This window comes from Nannospalax galili, unplaced genomic scaffold (genome assembly GCF_000622305.1).
Source record: "Nannospalax galili isolate Female #2095 unplaced genomic scaffold, S.galili_v1.0 scaffold1490, whole genome shotgun sequence".
In the NCBI taxonomy this organism is placed as follows: domain Eukaryota; kingdom Metazoa; phylum Chordata; class Mammalia; order Rodentia; family Spalacidae; genus Nannospalax; species Nannospalax galili.
The window spans coordinates 29,906-48,450 of record NW_008327613.1 but is presented as its reverse complement, the minus strand read 5'-3'; the positions used below and the strand labels follow the sequence as shown (position 1 = coordinate 48,450).

At 45.6% G+C, this 18,545-nt stretch overlaps 2 protein-coding genes across 2 annotated transcripts in view; one reads left to right on the top strand and one right to left on the bottom strand.

Moving 5' to 3' along the window:
* The window catches only part of Cstl1 (cystatin like 1), a 28,209-nt gene extending 25,149 nt beyond the window's left edge, over positions 1 to 3,060 (top strand). The window contains exons 3-4 of the mRNA XM_008836818.3: positions 835 to 945; positions 1,834 to 3,060. Of these exons, the coding sequence (XP_008835040.1) occupies positions 835 to 945; positions 1,834 to 1,917 (195 nt within the window). The 3' untranslated portion in view covers positions 1,918 to 3,060. The remainder of the gene's footprint in view (positions 1 to 834; positions 946 to 1,833) is intronic.
* Positions 3,061 to 6,012: 2,952 nt separating this feature from the next.
* Cst11 (cystatin 11) lies at positions 6,013 to 8,804 on the bottom strand. Its single transcript, XM_008836657.3, has 3 exons — positions 8,528 to 8,804; positions 7,686 to 7,790; positions 6,013 to 6,193 (listed from the first exon to the last, which is right to left on the bottom strand). The coding sequence occupies exons 1-3, from the start codon at positions 8,753 to 8,755 to the stop codon at positions 6,110 to 6,112; spliced, it is 417 nt and encodes a 138-aa protein (XP_008834879.1). The 5' UTR covers positions 8,756 to 8,804; the 3' UTR covers positions 6,013 to 6,109.
* Between the last annotated feature and the right edge of the window lie 9,741 nt (positions 8,805 to 18,545).

The following is an 18,545-nucleotide window of genomic DNA, read 5'->3' as shown; positions in this document are numbered from 1 at the left end:
TTACTTAAAGGAGCATGGGTGACTAAGACAGCTGTACCACAGAGCAGCCCACCACAGTACGGGTGATAACTCCCAGAAGCTGCATCTCAGAGGCTCCACGCACAACTTGCAGACAGCTAGCCAAAAAAGCTTCCTTTATAACCTTGGGTAGGAGGGACCTTATACATCTTGTTTTATTTACTTTCTGAGTCTTAGAGCTGCCTCTACTCTCTAGAAAGGAATGTTTCAATTGGGAGGGAACAGCTAGCTAGCTACACAGTAGATTGGTTCTTATGCAGTAGCTGACATGCTTGTTTTGCCCACATGACTCCACAAGCAAGCACAATGCTTATGTGAACCTTGTAAAGGAAATGAAGGCCACTCCATTACTTGCTCAAGGTTGCAGAGTCAATACATGGGGAGTGAATGCCTGGAATTAGTTTGATTCCCAAAACCATTTTTAGAGGCTGTGCTAAATTGCCTCCCTTCTGATTGGCTGGGAAGGAGAGTAGGGAGGGAGGAGATGACTGTATAGACTTACATGGAAAAAGTGAGAGGCCAGGCAGATTTCTGGTGGTGAGACCACAGTGCCTACCTGGGAGTGGTCTGTGGTTGCTAGGCAACTCAGCTTGCCTTGTCCTGATGATGAAAGAGAGAAGTAGCAGCACTCTGTGGCTGCCACAGCAGAGGATGCATCTGGCCAGGGACCTACCTGGTCTGCCATTGACACTCATCCAGCAGGAGGGGAGGAAGGTACTGCTCTGGGAACAGAGGCCATCACTTGGTCCTTCCTTGAAGAAGGCCAGCTGTAGGACATGCAGAGTGGAAATTAACAGTGTAACTGCTTCTCCACAGCTGACCACAGGAGTAGAGTATTTGGTCACTGTGAAGATTGGCCGGACCAAATGTAAGAAAAGCGAGGAAAGAAAAGCTTCCTGTCCCCTGCAAAAAAACAAGCTGAAAAAGGTGTGTGACAGGTGGTATGACGGCTTCAAAGCTGAGAACATGTGTGTGTGTGTATGTGTGTGTGTGTGTGTGTGTGTGTGTGTGATACTCAGATGTGCTCAGTGGATGTGGGCAGCTTGTCTAGCCCTGAGGATCAAGGCCTGCAAGGGCCCAGGCCTGGGGCTACCTGACACTTCCCGAGGGAGGAAGGCTGTTGGGCTGGGCAATCTGACCACCCAAGGCAGCACAGTTATAGACCCGGGTGTCTGCTTCTCTCCACACAGCCCCCAGGGTGCAAGTGGAATTTGTTTCTCTTCGGGGGTCCTTGTATTCTGTGGGTCACTGGACTGTTCAGTCTTCCCAGTTTGGCTGTCCTTTTCTGTTTAGCCTGGTCCCATGGCCAGCTGGTAGATATGAGCATTTCTTCCTGTTTTAGAGTGTAGGTCCAGGGGTAGGAGGAGAGGGACAGGGTCATTGCCCTGCCCTGTCATCCCAGATCCTGTCTAGACTGAGTGCTCCAGATGTACCTGTCGTGGATTCCAAGTGAGCAGCCAGCCATCCCTCTTGTCCCCACTGTATGACTGTAGGCAGTTCCTTTCTGAGTCCCCTCAGGGGCTGAAAGGCAGGAGCCTTTTTATCCAGTTTGAAAAACATTTCCAGGGCTGGAGAGATGGCTCAGCAGTTAAGAGCACTGGCTGCACTTTCAGGGGACCTGGGTTAGGTTCTCAGCACCCACAGGGCAGCTAATAAGAGTTTCAGGGGATCCTATGCCCTCTTCTGACCTTTTCGGGCACTGTACAACACAGGTGCACTTCCATACATGCAGGCAATACTCTGATATGCAAAAAATAAAGATAATAAATATTAAAAATTCCCCTAAAACTGATTCTGTTCTTTCCTCTTCCACAGACCCTGATTTGCATGTTTTTGATATATACGGTGCCCTGGGTGAACTATTACCAGCTCTGGAACAATTCCTGTCAGGATGGCTGAGTGTTCAAAGACCTATGATGACACCCAGATAACTGCGTTGTGCACATTTTTTTTAAGTTCTAAAAGGCCGTATGCACCCCCCTCCTCCATGGAGGGTCTGTCTACATACACAAGCACACATACAGAAACACACACATGCTTATTTGTCCTTACAACCCTGACTCTCACCAACACTCATGCTAGCAGCACCTCCACACACATGGATACTTCATACTCACACAGAAACGCACTTGAACAAACACACTCCTGGCCTCACACACATGAACTCACACCACTCAAACACACATGCAGATATTTCCATAACACCTCCCATGTCTTCCCGCACTCCTATCTTCATGTACACACCTCACAGATCTCATAGATATTTGGTGGTCATCAGGGCTGGTGCAATTTGAGAGGATGCTGACATCTTTGGGGAGCTTCACAGTTCTTTCTACTTCAGGCCCATGCTTCAACTTTTTCTGGGCTCAAACACAGCCCTCATCACTTGCCTGAGTATGAGGAACTCTATACGCTACTTGGACACACAACACTGTGATTCACATTTCACAGCAGTGCATGTCTGAAGTCTTCACAACCCCTGTGTGTATTCAGTACAATTGTACCAAGGCTGTGACTTACTATGGCCAAAGGACATGCAGCAGCATCAGCAGGAGGAGGTATAGGATAGTAGCCCAGGAGAAGACAGGCAGAAACTCCCAGAATCCCAGTGCAGCCCACACAGGGTGCACCTGATTTCCAGTAGCGAACTGTGATGGCACCTGTGACACACTGTCTGCCAGGGACCAGGGTTCAGCATCAGAGACTCAGTGCTCAGGGTGTTGCTTGAGGCTGTTCCCATAGGCACCTCTGCTTGGCATGTGCCAAATTCCAGATTCTAGAAGGAGAGAGGTACTGGACATAGACCTTATTTGTGTGCATAGTATAGGCATATGGAAGTCCATAGGTGGAATTCCAACATCAGTATGGGGAATAATTACCCTCTAGGCCCTCAGACTCCATGCAAGACACAGTTAGCCTGCATTCTTACTTCCCTATGGTGATCTCTTCAGGCATGGACATGGTGGCTCACCCTTGTAATCTTAGCCTTCAGGAAATGGGGTATTGCTGTGAGTCTGAGACCAGCCTGGGCTATAGAGTGAGATCCTGTCACAAAATGAATGAATAAATATCAAAAAAATACGTAACTAGTGGTACTGACTTAAGCTTTTTCAGTCTCTAAGGTCTTCTTTATTTTATATTTATAGGGTGAGAATAATTGTTCAATTATTTATTAGTTTATGCGATTTCATATTGACACTATTCTTTTTATTTTAAAATTTTAATTTTAGTGTGTGTGTGTGTGTGTGTGTGTGTGTGTGTGTAAAGGCCCAACTGTGGAAATAGTGTGTATGGAGATTCATGTACACTGCCATGGCTTCTGCTGAGCCCCTGCTCTAGGTCACCTGCGTTTGGATTCCTGCCTGTGTTAGGCATGGTGATTCATCATCATGTTCAGCCTTTGTAACAACTCCAAGAAGGCAATACAGTTTGCCTCAGCTAAAGTGTGATCCTAGACATTTAACAGAGGGAATCCTATCTGGGACCTCCTGAAACATTCCGAAGTTCAATGGGAAAGAATACAAACCCAAGCCCTACCACCAGAAAGTTCCCAGCCAGTCCAGACTCGGGGAGCCACAACAGGACTTGTGTGCTTCCAAGATCACAGTTCATATCCATTGGTCTTCTGCTTGTGTCCTCCAGCCCTACCCTCTCTGAGCATGTCAGCCCATTTCCCTGTGGGCAGTCTGTGGCTTCCTCTGCCTGGAGCCACCCCAGCTCAGAAGGGTCAGGGAAATGATGCTCCTGGAAGCCACCTCTGGCAAACCCCAACTGTAACTATTGGACTACTGGAGAAATACCCCAACTTCTATCTGCCTTCAGGGAAACTGGAAAACCAATCTCTCTCCCTTCCCCTCCCCACCCCCTCCCCCTCTCCTCTCCCCCCTCCCCCTCTTCCTCTCCCTCTCTTTCTCCTTCTTGGTCTTATTTTTTACCGAATTATTTTGTTTTTAATTATGTGTATGTATGTTTGTGTCCATATGCATGTGCACCAAAAGAGAGCATTTGGTCCCCTGGAGCTGGAGTTACAGGCAGTTGTGAGCCACCTTACATAGGTACTGGAAATCAAACTCTGGTCCTCTGGAAGGGCAGCAAGAGCTCTGAACCACTGAGCCTTCTCTCTAGTCCTTTTCCTGGCATGAGGCTTTTCTCTTTATACCAGACACGAATAAGGATGAGTGAGCTGCTGGCAGCTCTCCTGATACCACATGGGGGAAGTTGTACAGAAGGGGCCTAGGACATTGGAGTCCTGGGTTGAGCTGCTGGGTGAACTTCCTGTTAATGTGCCTGGAAAGTGCCATGGCTTGAGTATGGTTTGTGATTCCCATATTCCTGTGGAGATTTAATCTGTATCATGAGGCACCTGTCTTACCTTAGGGGGTGATTGGAGTCCACCCACATGAGTAGATGAATTTACTTGTGTAAATGGGCTAATGATTTACTAGATCGTTCTGAGAGTGGGTCTGCTCTAAAAGCCAGCTTGACCAAGTCTCTGGCTCATTTCCTGCCTCATGCTATGCCACCTTGGAACTTGGTCAAAAGGAAGGTGTCCCTACATGGCGCTCTTTAACCTTGGACCAGAACTATGAGCCCAAATAAACTAATTTATCTGGTGTATTTTATAACTCACCAAGTCCAGTTTGTGCTGCTCATAGACTCATGGGTGTGGAGCCATCCACTGGAGCATGGTGGATATACCTGGGTCCACATCCCTAAAGATGACATGAAGTTGGGGGTTGTGAGGGGCTGGGGTGAATGTGGGAGGAGTTGGGGGAAGAGTAGGAAGCAAATATAAAAATACACTGCATGCATGTATGAAATTCTCAAATAATTAATAAAAGTATTATAAGCTGGGAATGGTAGCACACACACTTATAATCCCAGCATTTGGGAGGCAGAGGCAGGTGGATTTCTGTGAGTTGGAGACCAGCCTGGTTGACGTAGTGAGTTCCGGGTTGCCAGGGCTACCTAGTGAGGTCCAGTCACAAAACAACAACAACAACAACAAAAACCCACAAAAATACTATATTGAAAACTACACTTAAATAAATGCCATGTTAAGTTTGTCAAAGAGTAGAAACTCTGGGATTCTAGTGATACTAGACTTCTGTCATGGAGAAATTGAACTAGCAACTTTAAAGGTCTCCATTCAAATATCCCCTTTCTGGAATGCAGTGGCTAGTAGCATTGGCTTTTGAGGTTTTTCCCTTAGCTTTGCCTCTTGATCCCTTCTTCAAATTATGACACCTATTTCCTAACTGGTTAAATAAGGAAAATAATAATCTTTTAAATGATACTGGTGAATACTAAGGTTTATAAGACTTGTTTAGTACTTTGTAAGTTCCTTACCCATAATGGACACAGGAATAGTTATAACCAACATCATGATTAATGCCATATTTTAAAAAATATTTTATTATTTTTATTTTATGTATATTTGTGTATTGCCTGCATGTATGTAAGTACACCCGTGTCGTGCAATGCCACGGAGGTCAGAAGAAGGTTTCAGATTCCCCTGGAACTGGAGTTAAGGATGGTTCACGGCCGCCATGTGGGTGCTGGGAATCAAACCTGGGTCCTCTGCAAGAGCAGTCGGTGCTCTTAACCACTGAGCCATCTCTCCAGCCCCCTAATTCCATATTTTTATGCATCAATTTCACTTAATGTGAGATTTAAGATTTTTAAAAATTTATGTTTGTGTGTGGGTATGTGCCCGTGAGTGCATGTGCCAGTTGAGATCAGCTTTGGATCCCCCTGGAGCTGCAGTTACAGGTGGTTGTGAGCTGCCTATATGGGTGCTGGGAACTGAATTGGGCCCTCTATAAGAGCAGTTATGTGGTCTTAACCACTGAGCTATCTCTCTAGCTCTAACCTGAGATGTTTTAAATGATATTAAGCACATAATGAACAATTCATTTAAAGTCTGTTTCTAAGTAATTTGTTATGAACTGAAGAATTCATGGGGGAAAAAAGGAAGCCCAGTATGACGACCACTAAGAGAAGAAGCCGACATGTTTATTGTGAGAGTTGAAGGTTACTGTCAATTGCAGGATGCCCCAGCACAGTGGCCACCGCGTGTGCTCCAGTGCACTCAGTCATTGGTACACTTCTTGTTGAGAATTTTGTATTTTTCAACCCAGGGTACGACATACACTGAGAAGTAGCATTGGATTTTCTGAAAACAAAAGACCAAAACATATTTTAAAAGGTCACCATGAGCTGAGTCAAGAGATTTACAGTGAGGTCAAGGGCAGCCCCACCTGCATAGCCAGATCATATGGCAAAGAACAACAACAATAAAATAAATAAACAAATAAATAAATAGGTCAGCATTCAAGGTGAAATTTCATGCAGGGGAGAAAGAAGAGTATATAAAACTGGAAGCTGGAGGAAAACGTCACCACTTCATTCCCCTTTCAATTCAGATCTTATATTTTTGTGATTTTAATTACTTGTTAGTAATATTGCTGGATTATTCTGGAGAATGTACCATTGGGGTTAGGTTTGGAGTACAAATAGAGGACCCATTCCATATTCATGATGAGAATTACTGGTCTGCTTCCTCTTCCGTGTTTACTCATGTATTTACTATTCCTTTCCTTACTTGGTTTCTATCAGATCCCCTTCTCTCTCCCTCCATTTCTCCCTCTCATCCTCTATTCCTCCCTCTCTTCCTTCCATTCCATCCTTCCATCCATCTATCACCCATTATTAATTCATTGACACATCTACCCTTCTAGTCCCATGCATCTGTCCATTTATCCTTCCATCCTTCCACCTATCCCTTCCTCCCTCTATTTATCCTTTATCTCATTCAACCAAACCATCCATTTTTGTGTCCCAACATGAGGAAGGAGCTCAATAATGTGTGTTGAGAATCCCTAAGCCATTATAACTAGAGTGGTCATACAGTTTATGAATTGAGCAAGGACATGTTATAAGCAAAAGGAGAGGCTGTTAATGATTACACTAAAAGTTAGACATCAACCAGGATGATGCCAAACAAGAAGGGACTGCAGCCATCCTTGATCAAATTCATTAAGGGAAAGTCAAGAGATATACAGGATGTTAAGACTGGCAGCCTTCAGGCTGGAGAGATGGCTCAGTGGTTGGGAGCATGAGTTGTCCTTGCAGAAGACCTCAGTTGAATTCCTAGCACCCACATGGCAGCTAATAATGATGTGTAACTCCAGTTCCAGGGGAATCCAATGCCCTCTCCGACCTCTGTGGGCATTGCATGACACGGGTTTACTTGCACACATGCAGACAGAACACTCATACACATAAAAAAAGAAAAACAAAAGACTGACAGCCTTAAGGTTTCTCTGTATGTTGAACCTGCCCTGACTATCCACACAGTGGTGATGATGTGGGCAGTTTTATTCCTAGGTCACCCTCTACCATCAATTTATTTTTAAATGTGTTTCCCACTTCCTGCTAAAATATGTTTAAAAACTGACTGTTTCCCTTGGTCCAGGGTGTCTTCCTGCAGTTAAGCCACCAACAGCTCCCTTTGGGCCCCTTCATCTAGCCTCAGCCATTTCCATCTCCACTTTTCCTCTTTGAAAGAGGAGACATCATTCATGAGTCTACCTTCCCTCATCCCCAAACCACAGAGGATCCCACGAAAAATGTCATCTGTCTGTGGGAATGTGCTTGCCCAGCACCTTGTAAAGCGCGCCTTCCTGGATCTCACAGCTGCTCGTCTCGTTCTTCAGGCATGTGGTCCTCTGCATATCCACACTGATGTGATACTCTATATGGTCAGTCACCTGTGGGCAGCGAGGGGGAAGGAAGTGGAGCTCAATCCCTTCTACCCAGTGTGGCTCCTACATGAGGAGACTCCCTTACACCATACCCCAGGCTTGGCAAGTTTTGGTTTCCTTCCTGTCTGACTCCAAGCTTTTTGTAGTCATTCAGGGAGACTACCAAAATCCTCTCTTTCTTCAAGGGCTGATCTACTCCTTGGACAGCACAGAAAAGGCCAATTTTTCCAGGAAGGACTGTATATAGGTTTTCTATGGAGGCTAGATAGTAAACAGTAAACAGGTAAGGCTCTGTAGGCTGTGTGGCCTGTGTTGTAATTTCTCAACTTGCCCATGGTAACATGACAACAATCCCAGATGGACCCGGCATGACTAGTTCCAATGACACTACTTACAAAAGTAGGCGGCCAGTAGAGATGGCCTTGGGCATGTGGCCTATTGGCTTTGATCTTGGTTATCATTGAAAGGACAGCTTCATCTAGTCTAGTGAAGGTACGTGTCTCCTAAAATGCCCACTTTCAGTTCAGCGTGGTAGCACATGGCTGTACTCACAGTACTGGGAAGGCTAGGGCAGGAGAACTGAAGGTTGAGAACAACCTAGGTTACACAGAGAGACCTTACCAAAACTAAAACCAAACCGCCCATTTTACAGGAGGCTATATCACAGTGGAGTAGGACTTTACCAGAGCATTGGAGCTCCATATTAACCATGTGAAGGAGAGACAGGGAAACCACACACTGACCTGCTTCTCGATCTTTAGGATGCGGAGAATCCTGAAGTTGTACATGTCCTCACTTTTCTCATTGTATGCGTCTGTGACGTACTGCAAGGCTTTCTTCACCAAAGTCTCTACTGCATTTACTTCCTCAACTTTTATAAACGTTGTCTTCCTTTTTTGGTAGCTGAAGGCCATCAGGGCCACCAGAACGGCCCACAGGAGGTATAGAACCTTCCAGGGTCTGTTCATCATCCTTCAGCTGGGGAAGAACAGGAAGAGTCTCCTCCTTACATCTGGTGGGTCATACTGCCTGCAGCTGCCCTGGCCAAGCTAAAGAGCAGAGTGCGGTGACGCCCACGCTGTCCTGTCCTCTTCCTCCTACCTGCCTGGCTCTACAGACACTTTTCAGTGACTGGCAAGCTCACTCCCACTTTATTTTATTGTTTTTGCATAGCTCATGTTACACACACACACACACACACACACATATACACACACACACACTTTTTGGTGGCTGCTCCCTTAGTAACACCCTTATGTGGTCTGGTATTATCTAAGTGGAACCCAGGTCAGAGGCCTCTATGCATTGAAATAACCTCGGCATGGGCCATAGGACACAGGGGACAGGAAATGAAGGAGACATGGGGGAGACAGGATCCCAGGAAGCAAAGCATAATCGGCCGTACTATGGGAAGGAGAAACTCCCTAGGAGGGGCTGGCTGCTCTGGAAGACCTCACCTCGCCTGGCTCTTGGACACCATTCCCGGCAATTAGGACAAAAGAGCTAAGGACTTGGCAGAGAGAAAAGTAAGCAGTTAGAGAGCCTCACCTCAGAAGCTAGTGACATCTGAGTGTGCCCACGTCTACATTTTAGAGGTAGGTAAGAAGTTCAGTGTATTAGTCAGGGTTCCCTAGAGGAACAGCACTGATAGAATGACTATATATATATATGAAGAAATGATAGAGAATATATATTTATATTAATTAGCTTACTTTGAATAATAACATCTGAATCACATCTGAGAGGCTAAGAGCCTGGTAGTTGCTCAGTCTTTGAAGCTGGGTGAATGCCTCAGGAGTTGAAGTAGTCTCACAGTGGCTTTCTCATAAAAGAGAGGCCAAGAACTCAGTAGTTGCTCAGTTCATGGGCCTGGTGTCTCAGTAGTCCTAGTCTTGTGCCTGAAACCTAGAGGGCTCTGGAGAGCCACTGGTCCTTAGTCAGTGATGGAAGCCTGAAAAAGCTCATTCTGATATCAGCAAGGGAATCAGCAGTAACAACAGAATAAATTAACTTCGTGGCTCCTTCCCATGCTCATCAAGGAGTCAAGGGGGCAGTCAGTTACCCCTGCCACCCATTCAGTCGACCTTAGCTGTATGTTGGGGAGAGCCTATGGATATATAAGCTGAGAATGCCAGGAGGCACTTCTCTCACCATTTTGTATGACTGTCGGGAAGTCACAGGATCAATATTTTAGCGCGGACTTTCCAGAGCAGCCATAAACGGGGGTGGGGGGCGCCCACTCTTCTGTAAATAAACCCCCACCCTATGCTCTGTTAGCAAGCCCAATAAACTCATTAGGATCTTCAAGAAAAAAACAGAGCTAATGGAAACCTTCATTATTCCACCTAAGTTGATTCCATGTTGACAGATCATTTGGTATTTAATTTTTTTTTTTTGGTCTTTTTGAGACAGGGTCTCCCTGTGACCCCAGCTGGCCTGGAGCTTACTGAGTGGGCCAAGCTCTGCCTCCCAGGTGCTGGAATTGAGGATGTGTGTCATTATACCCGCTTTCTTATCCCTGCTTTTCCACCCTTAAACTTCATTGTATATACATTTTTATGTAACTTGCTTCAAGTAATTTCTGGAAAAATGTGTTAAAAATTGCCTCTCTTTGGAATAATAAAAATATTCTTTAAAAAATTAACTTGGTGGTGAGAGGGAAGATCAAACAAGCAAAAGGTGAAAAGCCTTCTTCTATCATGCCCCTTTTTATCTGGCCTGCTTTCAGAGGGTGCTGCCCACATTTGTGTTGGGTATTCTCACATCACTTAAGGTAATTAAGACAAGTCCGCCAAGTGAGGCTTCCTACTCAGGTGATTCTAATTCGCTGAGAATCTTTACTTTTTTACCCTTAAGCTTCATTGTGTATCCATTTTTATGTAACCTGCTTTAAGTAATTTCTGGAAAAATGTGTTAAAAATTGCCTCTCTTTGGAATAATAAAAATATTCTTTAAAAAATTAACTTGGTGGTGAGAGGGAAGATCAAACAAGCAAAAGGTGAAAAGCCTTCTTCTATCATGCCCCTTTTTATCTGGCCTGCTTTCAGAGGGTGCTGCCCACATTTGTGTTGGGTATTCTCACATCACTTAAGGTAATTAAGACAAGTCCGCCAAGTGAGGCTTCCTACTCAGGTGATTCTAATTCGTGGCAAGTTGACATTAAAACCAGCCGTCACATTGAGAGAGGCTGTACATCCTTAGGTGGGAGAGGCCAAGAGCTCTCTGCCTAACATGTTTTGTTACAGTAAGATATGATCCCACAGGAGCTCTAGTTTGGCTTCCAAGAGGAGGATCACAGGAGCAGAGGCTGGCAGGATGCAGTCCTAAGTGGGTGTGCCTTCTCACATGTTGTTAGGATTGCTAGGAAGCCAATAGAGTGTTGTTCAGAAGGATGTAAAGCCAAGACAGGTAGTGAAAGCCCCTGGGATGTGTGTGTACATACCTTCATTCATGCTGACATGTACTTACACACAAACATGTACCTGCACCCCTGCCCCAAATATATACTCATACCGACATACATCTACACACAGACATGCTATGCACAGACACACACCTATGTACTGACATATGTACTTCCTCTCCTACCCCAAGTACAGACTCTCACTGACTGTTGTATAGCTGTTTCCTTTGAATTGAAACATTCCCTCCTGGAGCTCATTAAGACTGCTGGAGCAGGAAGCCAAGTGCTCACATCTTCAAGCAGGCACCAGGAGAAAAGGAAGACAAGCTGCAAGTGGGCAAGTCTAAAGCCCACCCCAGGGCTTTCTCCAGCAAGGCCGCACCTCCTAAACCTCCCAAAGTGGCACCACCAACTGGAAACAAGGTGTTCAAACACTTGGAGCCTATGGGGGACATTCTTATTCAAACCATCAAGGCTTGTCTGGGCGATTCCTGCCTCTGGCATTTGCCAATTGGTTGCTATGGCCCAAGTTACATATATTGAATACATCTTAGCCTTGTCATCTGTAAAATGGTTATAAAATAGTTCCTACCAATGTAGCTGTGAAAACTAAGTGGGATAATTCAGGCAGAGACCTTAGAATGGTATTCTACAAATGTTCCTATTATTGTTGTTACTGACATTTTTATTAGCCCTCTCTCTCATAATTTATGCAATCTTGGTGTTGAATGAGTTGCCTGACAATGTTATACACATGTTTGCACAGGGTTAAGTCGCTTTTCTCTTCTCATCCATTGTGCCCTATTGGTCACCAGGCCCAAAGAATATCTCTTAGAGAGAGGGGCACAGACGTACCCTGGAGCAGGGCTTCATTTTGCTTATGCCTGCACTCCCACGCCTGGCACAGTGTCATTGGTCAAAAACATGTTGAATGAACAAATGCATGAACATGTGGACGAGTGGATAAATGAAATCGTTTCTCTCAGCTGCGTTCCCGTGGTCACTCCTGCATAGTCTTCACTGACTCCACCTGTATTTGGAATATCCTATCTGCTCAGGATATTAGAAAAGACTGGCTTTTCTCCACAGCCAGTTCCCTGCGAGTGCAGCTTGTAGTGGTGTTCCCAGTGCATCCCAGGGGCCTATCAAATAGAGAGGAAACTCACCAGATAACCTGTGTTCAAGCACTGCTGTTTATGGTTTTGTTTATACTTCCATGGTTTATACTCTGTGCTGGTTAGATTTTTAAATTTGTTTTTATTAAATTTTGTTCTATTTCATACAGAATATCTCACACAATCTGAATCATCTTTATAGCCCGCCCCCACCAGGATCCTCCCATAGCCTCCCCACTGAAACCCATATGCTCTGTCCTGGGTGTTAAGGCAGTGTCCCCAGACGTTCCCCAGTGCAAGTCCATTCACTTGCGGTCTAGTCAGATCCCTCTTATCTGTCTATCCAAACACCTATCATTTTATTTCTTTTCTCCTCCTCCTCCTCCTTCTAACAGAGTATAGGGTGGGTTTTTTTTTTTTTTACAGAGGAGTGGGTGCCCCCTATTTATGGCTGCACTGGAAAGTGCACACTCAAATATAGATCCTGTGATTTCCTGACATGTGCTGGCAAACTAGTCACCTGAGAAGAGGGAACATTAATTGAAGAATTTCCTATATCAGACTGGCCTGTGGCCATATCTGTGGAGCATTTTCTTGATTGTTAATTGACGTAGGAGGGCTCAGCCCACTGCGGTGGTGTCATCCCTGGGCAGGTGGGCCAGGGCTGTATAAAAAGGGTAGGAGCAGGACAGGAAGCAGTGTTCGTCTGTGGTCTCCACTTCAATTCCTTCCTCCAGTTCCTGCTTGAACTCCTGCTTTGACTTCCTCAATAATGGACTGTGATGTGGAAGTGTAAGCTAAATAAACCGTTTCCTCTCCAAGTTACTTTTGGTGATTAGTTTATCACAACAACAGAAAAAACAAACTAATACATTCTCTATCAACAGAATAGAAGAATGCTCCTTCCAAAACCCCTGCTGGAACCAGGATCTCATTTCATAACTTTGAAGGCAAACAGAGACACCTTACCAGCTACGGTCTCCAAATATCCATACTGACAAGAAGTCCGTGGCCCAGGAGAGCAAGCCAGTAAGCAGCGTTCCTCCATGGCCTGTGCTTCAGCTTCTGCCTCCAGGCTCCTGCCCTGAGTTCCTACCTTGGGCTCCCTAAGTGATGAACTGTGACCTGGGAGAGGTAAGCCAAATAAACTCTTTCCTCCCCAGGTTGGAATTGATCAGAGTGTGTTGTAACAGCAATTGAAGGCAAACTAGAACAGGAATTGGTACCAAGAGTGGGGTATTGCTGTGACAGATCTGACCCAGTTGTTTTTGGGAGGATTGTGGAAACATTTAGAACTTTGGGCTAGAAAAGCCATTGAGTGCTTAGAGTTTGAAGCTATGGAGCTTGGAACAGTTATACTAAAAGAGCTGTAGATGATAGAGGCCTGGCTTGTGAAGCTTCAAAGGGAAGCAGAGATTATCAGGGCTGTTTGTGTGACATTTTGAGCTGAGAATTTGTGGTTTCTGGTCAGCTGGGGCTGAAGAATCATCAGTGATTAAGAAGAGACCAGAACTTGAAGTAAAGCCTTTGCTTTACTGGGACAATTGGAGCTGGTTAGCTGAGGCCGAAAAATCAGCTGTAACAAGAGACCAGCATCGCTGTGGCAAAATCTTCTGGGAAGTATTTCCTTAGGGTCAGTGGACAGCAGCTATGGTCTAGAGAGGGCCTGAACCTCCATCTCAAGCTGGAAGCAGGACTTGGTAGTGTGTAAGCATCTTCTGCATGGTTCTGGTGTTGAAATGTGAAGTGAGGCTTGGCACTCGGAGAGCCCAGGAAAGGCCATTGGTGAAGTACAGCCTCAGTTGCAATGAAGAGCCCCAGGATTGAAGGGGTCATGGAGAGAATCTGAGACTTTGCACCCCGAGAGGCCATAATGGTGAAGGTGCAACTGCAGTTTCAGTGGAGACACCAGCTTTTTGGAGGTGCCAGGACCATGGGACAACCATCAAGGGCAGCAGCAGGTGTGGCATGGAATTGGTCTGGGCTTTCAAGACAAGCTGTGTGTGCTGTGGATGGCAGAGCCAGAGAAACAGAGCTGCCAAAACCCTTTGGGTCCCAGAAGATCATGAGTGAATCCCACATATCCAGACTTAAGCTATTTGCTGGACTTAGGTTTTGCTTAGGTGTGCTTGATTCCTCCCTTTTTACAGGAGCCCATAGTTAAAAGACTTTTAAAAGAAACTTTGAACTGTTAAAGTCTTTGGATTTTTTAAGGACTGTAGGACTTTTAAAGTTGTATTGCCTTATGTTGTGATATTGATATTAATGTTAACCTATCTTGGGGACAAGAAATGGAAATGTTGTGGTTTATTAGCAGTGTGTTTATATGTCAAGTTGACAGGGGTCAATTGCGCTGGATAGCTTTTGTTGTCAACTTGACACACCTAGGTTGAGGGAGTCTCAACTGAGGAATTACCTCCATTGGACTGGCCTGTGATCATGTCTGTGAGGCATTTCGATTGTTGAGTGATGTAGGAGGGCCCAGCTCACTACGGGTGGTGCCACCCCTGGGCAAGCTGTCCTGTATTATATAAGAAAGCAGGCTGAGCATGGGCCAAGAGAACAAGCCAGTAAGCACTATTCCTCCATGGCCTGTGCTTTAGCTCCTGTCTCCAGGTTCCCACCTTGAGTTCCTTCCTTGGGCTTGCTAATCGATGAACTGTGACCTGGGAGTTGTAAGCCAAATTGGTGTTGCTCAGAGTGTTTTGTCACAGCAATTGAAGGCAAACTAAAACAGTGATATGATAGTGTTTCCAGAAAGGTTTAACTCAGGAGGTAACTCCCTGAATGTTGGCAGTACCATCCCATTGGCTGTTATCCTGGACTGAAGAAAAAGGAGAAAGCCAGTGGAGCACCAGCATTCATCCCTCTCTACTTCCTGATTGAGGACACAGTGTGACCAGTGCCTCATCCTCCTGCCACCATGATCAACTGTACCCTCAAACTGTCCTCCTGCCACCACGATCAACTGTACCCTCAAACTGTGAGCCAAAATAGACCTTTCCTACATTGTTACTTTTGTCATGTATTTTGTCATAGCCACAAGAAAAGTAAGCAATTCAGCACATGTCCTCAGTCTTCAGATCCTGTGACTATGGTACCTTACACGGCAAAAGAATCTTCACATATGTGAGTAAGGAATTTGAAAGAGGAAGAACATCTTGGGTAATCTGGGTAGGCTCAGCGTAATCACAAAGGTCCCTGTTAGAATGAGTAGAGCTCACAACCAGAGAACCGTTAGGGAGACCACAAAGCCTTGAAGAGTTGGTTGCCTCTGGCTTTGCTCCTAGAAGGAAAGGTCAAAAGCCAAGGAGTGCAGGTGGCCCCAGACGCTAAGAAGGGAAAGGCATAGACTCTCATCTAGTCTTCAAGAAGAATATAGCCCTGTTGACAACTGTTTTGGACTGACTTTCATATAATAAATTTGAGCTGTTTTAAGCCTCTAAGCTTATAGTGTGTGTTATAGAAGCAACAGAAACCGATTTTTCCATCCATTTCAAAATTATTCTGTTTGTTGGTACATTTAATTGTAACTTACAAAAAGATATCTTTTAATTATTATTATTATATTATTTTTTTGAGACAGGGTTTCCATGTAACCCCTGCTGGTCTGGAACTTGCTATGTAGACCAGACTGGCCTCTATCTCACAGAGGTCTGTCTGCCTCTTCCTCAAGAGTGCTGGGCTTAAAGGTGTGCACTACCACACCAGGCTTTATTTTAATTTTTTGATGAATACAATATTTTTATATATTTATGAGTTCAATCAATGGGCACAATTGTTTGATAGGAAGAATAAGTGTTACCATTTGGTATAATTAACGATAAGACATTATCTATTTTGTGAAACATTTTTTAATAATAGTTGCTTCAACGTTCTTGTTCGTTATTTCCAACATCTGAAGTAAGTAGTTACTATTGATTATTTTCCCCCCACAGGAGCTGAAATTTTCTTGGTACTTCAGAAATTGAAAATCACTGAATGAGCCTCTGTAAACTTCCTAGAGCCCATGTTGATAGCCATTTTTGGCAGTCAGTTGGTCACAGCTGGGTTCAGGCTGCAAATTTTGATATTCCTCCATGGGCTGCCATTTCAGGGCCAGTTCTGTGTCACAGCCATTGCAGTGTGGTTTGGATCTGTGCTGAGAATCCTCCAGGGGCCAGTCTGACCTGGTGTCGTTCATCCCTCCATTCATTCCAAAGGTCTTGGTATATTGTTCAGTGTTAGTTCCATATTGTGACGTTCAGGGTGCAGCACTAAGGCTCCTCCTGTAACCAGAGTCCTGGGCCAGAGGCCTCACTCTCAGCATGTTAAGTCTAGGCACTTGCCCCAGAGAAAGCAGACAAAAGCGATGGCAAAAAGGCAAGAAAGGATTTGAATCAAAATGGAAGATGGAAATTAACCTTTCAGCTCAGCTTTAGAGTACTGACCTGAGCTTTAGGCTTGAACAGAGGGAAAATCGGGAGAGGTGGCAAGAGCCTTGCATAATTAAGCAGTCTTAAGGTGAGGTCTGCTTGATCTTTGCTTCAGTTCTGGTTCCACCAGGTGGTTCAAAGAAGCCTGTACTGCTTGGGGGGACAATTTGGTTCCCCTGAGATCATTGCTCCTGCTTGGGGAGGAGGCTCTCATCATGGGAGGGCTGTCTTGTCTGTGAGGCTTGGCGGATCCTGGGAGTCAGTAGCTGGAGACCTTCATGCGCCTTTGGGGATCTGGAAGGAGACTTTGTGAAAGCAGATAACATGAGATGCCTCCGTCACTGTCACTCTCTCTACCTTCAGCCTTGGAGGGGGATGTGGTAGGTTAGGTATCACTGGCTGTTAGATAAACACGTAAGTGATTAACATGTTCACAAAGTCACCCCTCTATGGCACAGTGACTTTGCTTGAGACTTTGGCTGCAGGGCACATTTGCCCACAGGTGGGAGCGGCTAAAGGGGCAGGCGATTGGTATCCTGGAAGCAGCCTTTGTGTAAGTGACAGGTGGGAAGCAGGGCCGCAGCCTCCCAGCCTCTGTGCCTTCCTTTCTTTGCATCATCTTTTTGAGCTCCCTGGTGGGGTGAAGCTCCAGGCTCCCACAACAGTCACCTGCTCTTGAACACACTGAAACAGGCCTCCTTCCCTGTCACTTTCTTTGTGCTTCTTGGCATCCCCAGCATCTGAGCTGCCCGACCACAGGGCCTTCACTTGCCTGAGGATGGACATCCTGGAGCTACCCTAGGCTCCACAGCTCTTTTCTGATGGCCCTGGGAGACTTTGGTCGAGCAACACAGTGACTGCCTCTGTGTCTCAGCCTTCTCATCTGCAAAGACATGACCTTGAATTTGAAAGACTCCCAGCTGCAATAATGGGCGATCCTTTCTCTGAAGAAACAAAGTATTTTCCTGTTGCTGAAGCTGCAGAGTGCCTCCATTATGCAACACTCATGCCTACATTGCTGCTCTCACAGCTCCGTTTGTTCCCTCTCACTTATCTCTCTACATGACAAATGTTTTGCTGTATCAGGAACCGGAGCTACAGACAGTTGTTAGTTGCCATGTGGGTACTGGGAATTGAACCTGGGTCTTTTGCAAGAGCAGCCAGTGCTCTTAACCACTGTTGTGGGTTCTCCTCAGGCCAGCTGTGAAGACCCTAACCTGGATCAGGTCCCCAGTCGATTAGGGGTGGTAAGAGGCGCGGAGTCACAACACACAGACCCCGGGAGTCGGATAGAAGCAAGCACTAGGCAGGTGCTGCAGGCTCGTTCAATGTAGGAGGGGGCAGGCCTTATATCTCCCTTTTCTCCGCCCCCAAGTTCCTTTATTCAGCGTATCGTTTTCTGATTGGTCCGTGCCACGCATTCTGTCAGCAGTCACTGGGCTCTCGAGCAGGGTATGGAGGTGTGGGCTCCTTTTGGCGGGCTATTTGCGGACCAAGAAGTGAAATGAATTCTCGCCGAATCCCAGGGCTCTGGGTCCGCGCCATCTTTGGAGGCCTCCTGCTACAAACCACTGAGCCATCTCTCTAGCTCCATTTTAAAGAGACTCTTAAACTTAAAGGATAAATAAAATGTAAAGACCTTTACCCTCTTAATCAGAGAAAGACTTGACCATGTAAGTGCCTCATTACTCCCAAACTTACTACTAGCTCCTACAAACAAGTATGATTTTTGCCTTAACCCAATACAACCACTGAATTCACGGGATGACCCTAGCAGTACATTCCAGCTGAATCTCTAGATCTGGTCAGACAACAAGGAACAGTACAT

What these genes read in the sequence shown, in the direction of transcription:
- Cst11 (XM_008836657.3), bottom strand. Translation starts at nt 8,755, where the DNA reads ATGATGAACAGACCCTGGAAGGTTCTATACCTCCTGTGGGCCGTTCTG. An exon ending in TCCTAAAGATCGAGAAGCAG is followed by an intron (nt 7,791 to 8,527) that starts GTCAGTGTGTGG and finishes CGCTGCCCACAG; the next exon opens with GTGACTGACCATATAGAGTA. An exon ending in AGGAAGGCGCGCTTTACAAG is followed by an intron (nt 6,194 to 7,685) that starts GTGCTGGGCAAG and finishes TTTTGTTTTCAG; the next exon opens with AAAATCCAATGCTACTTCTC.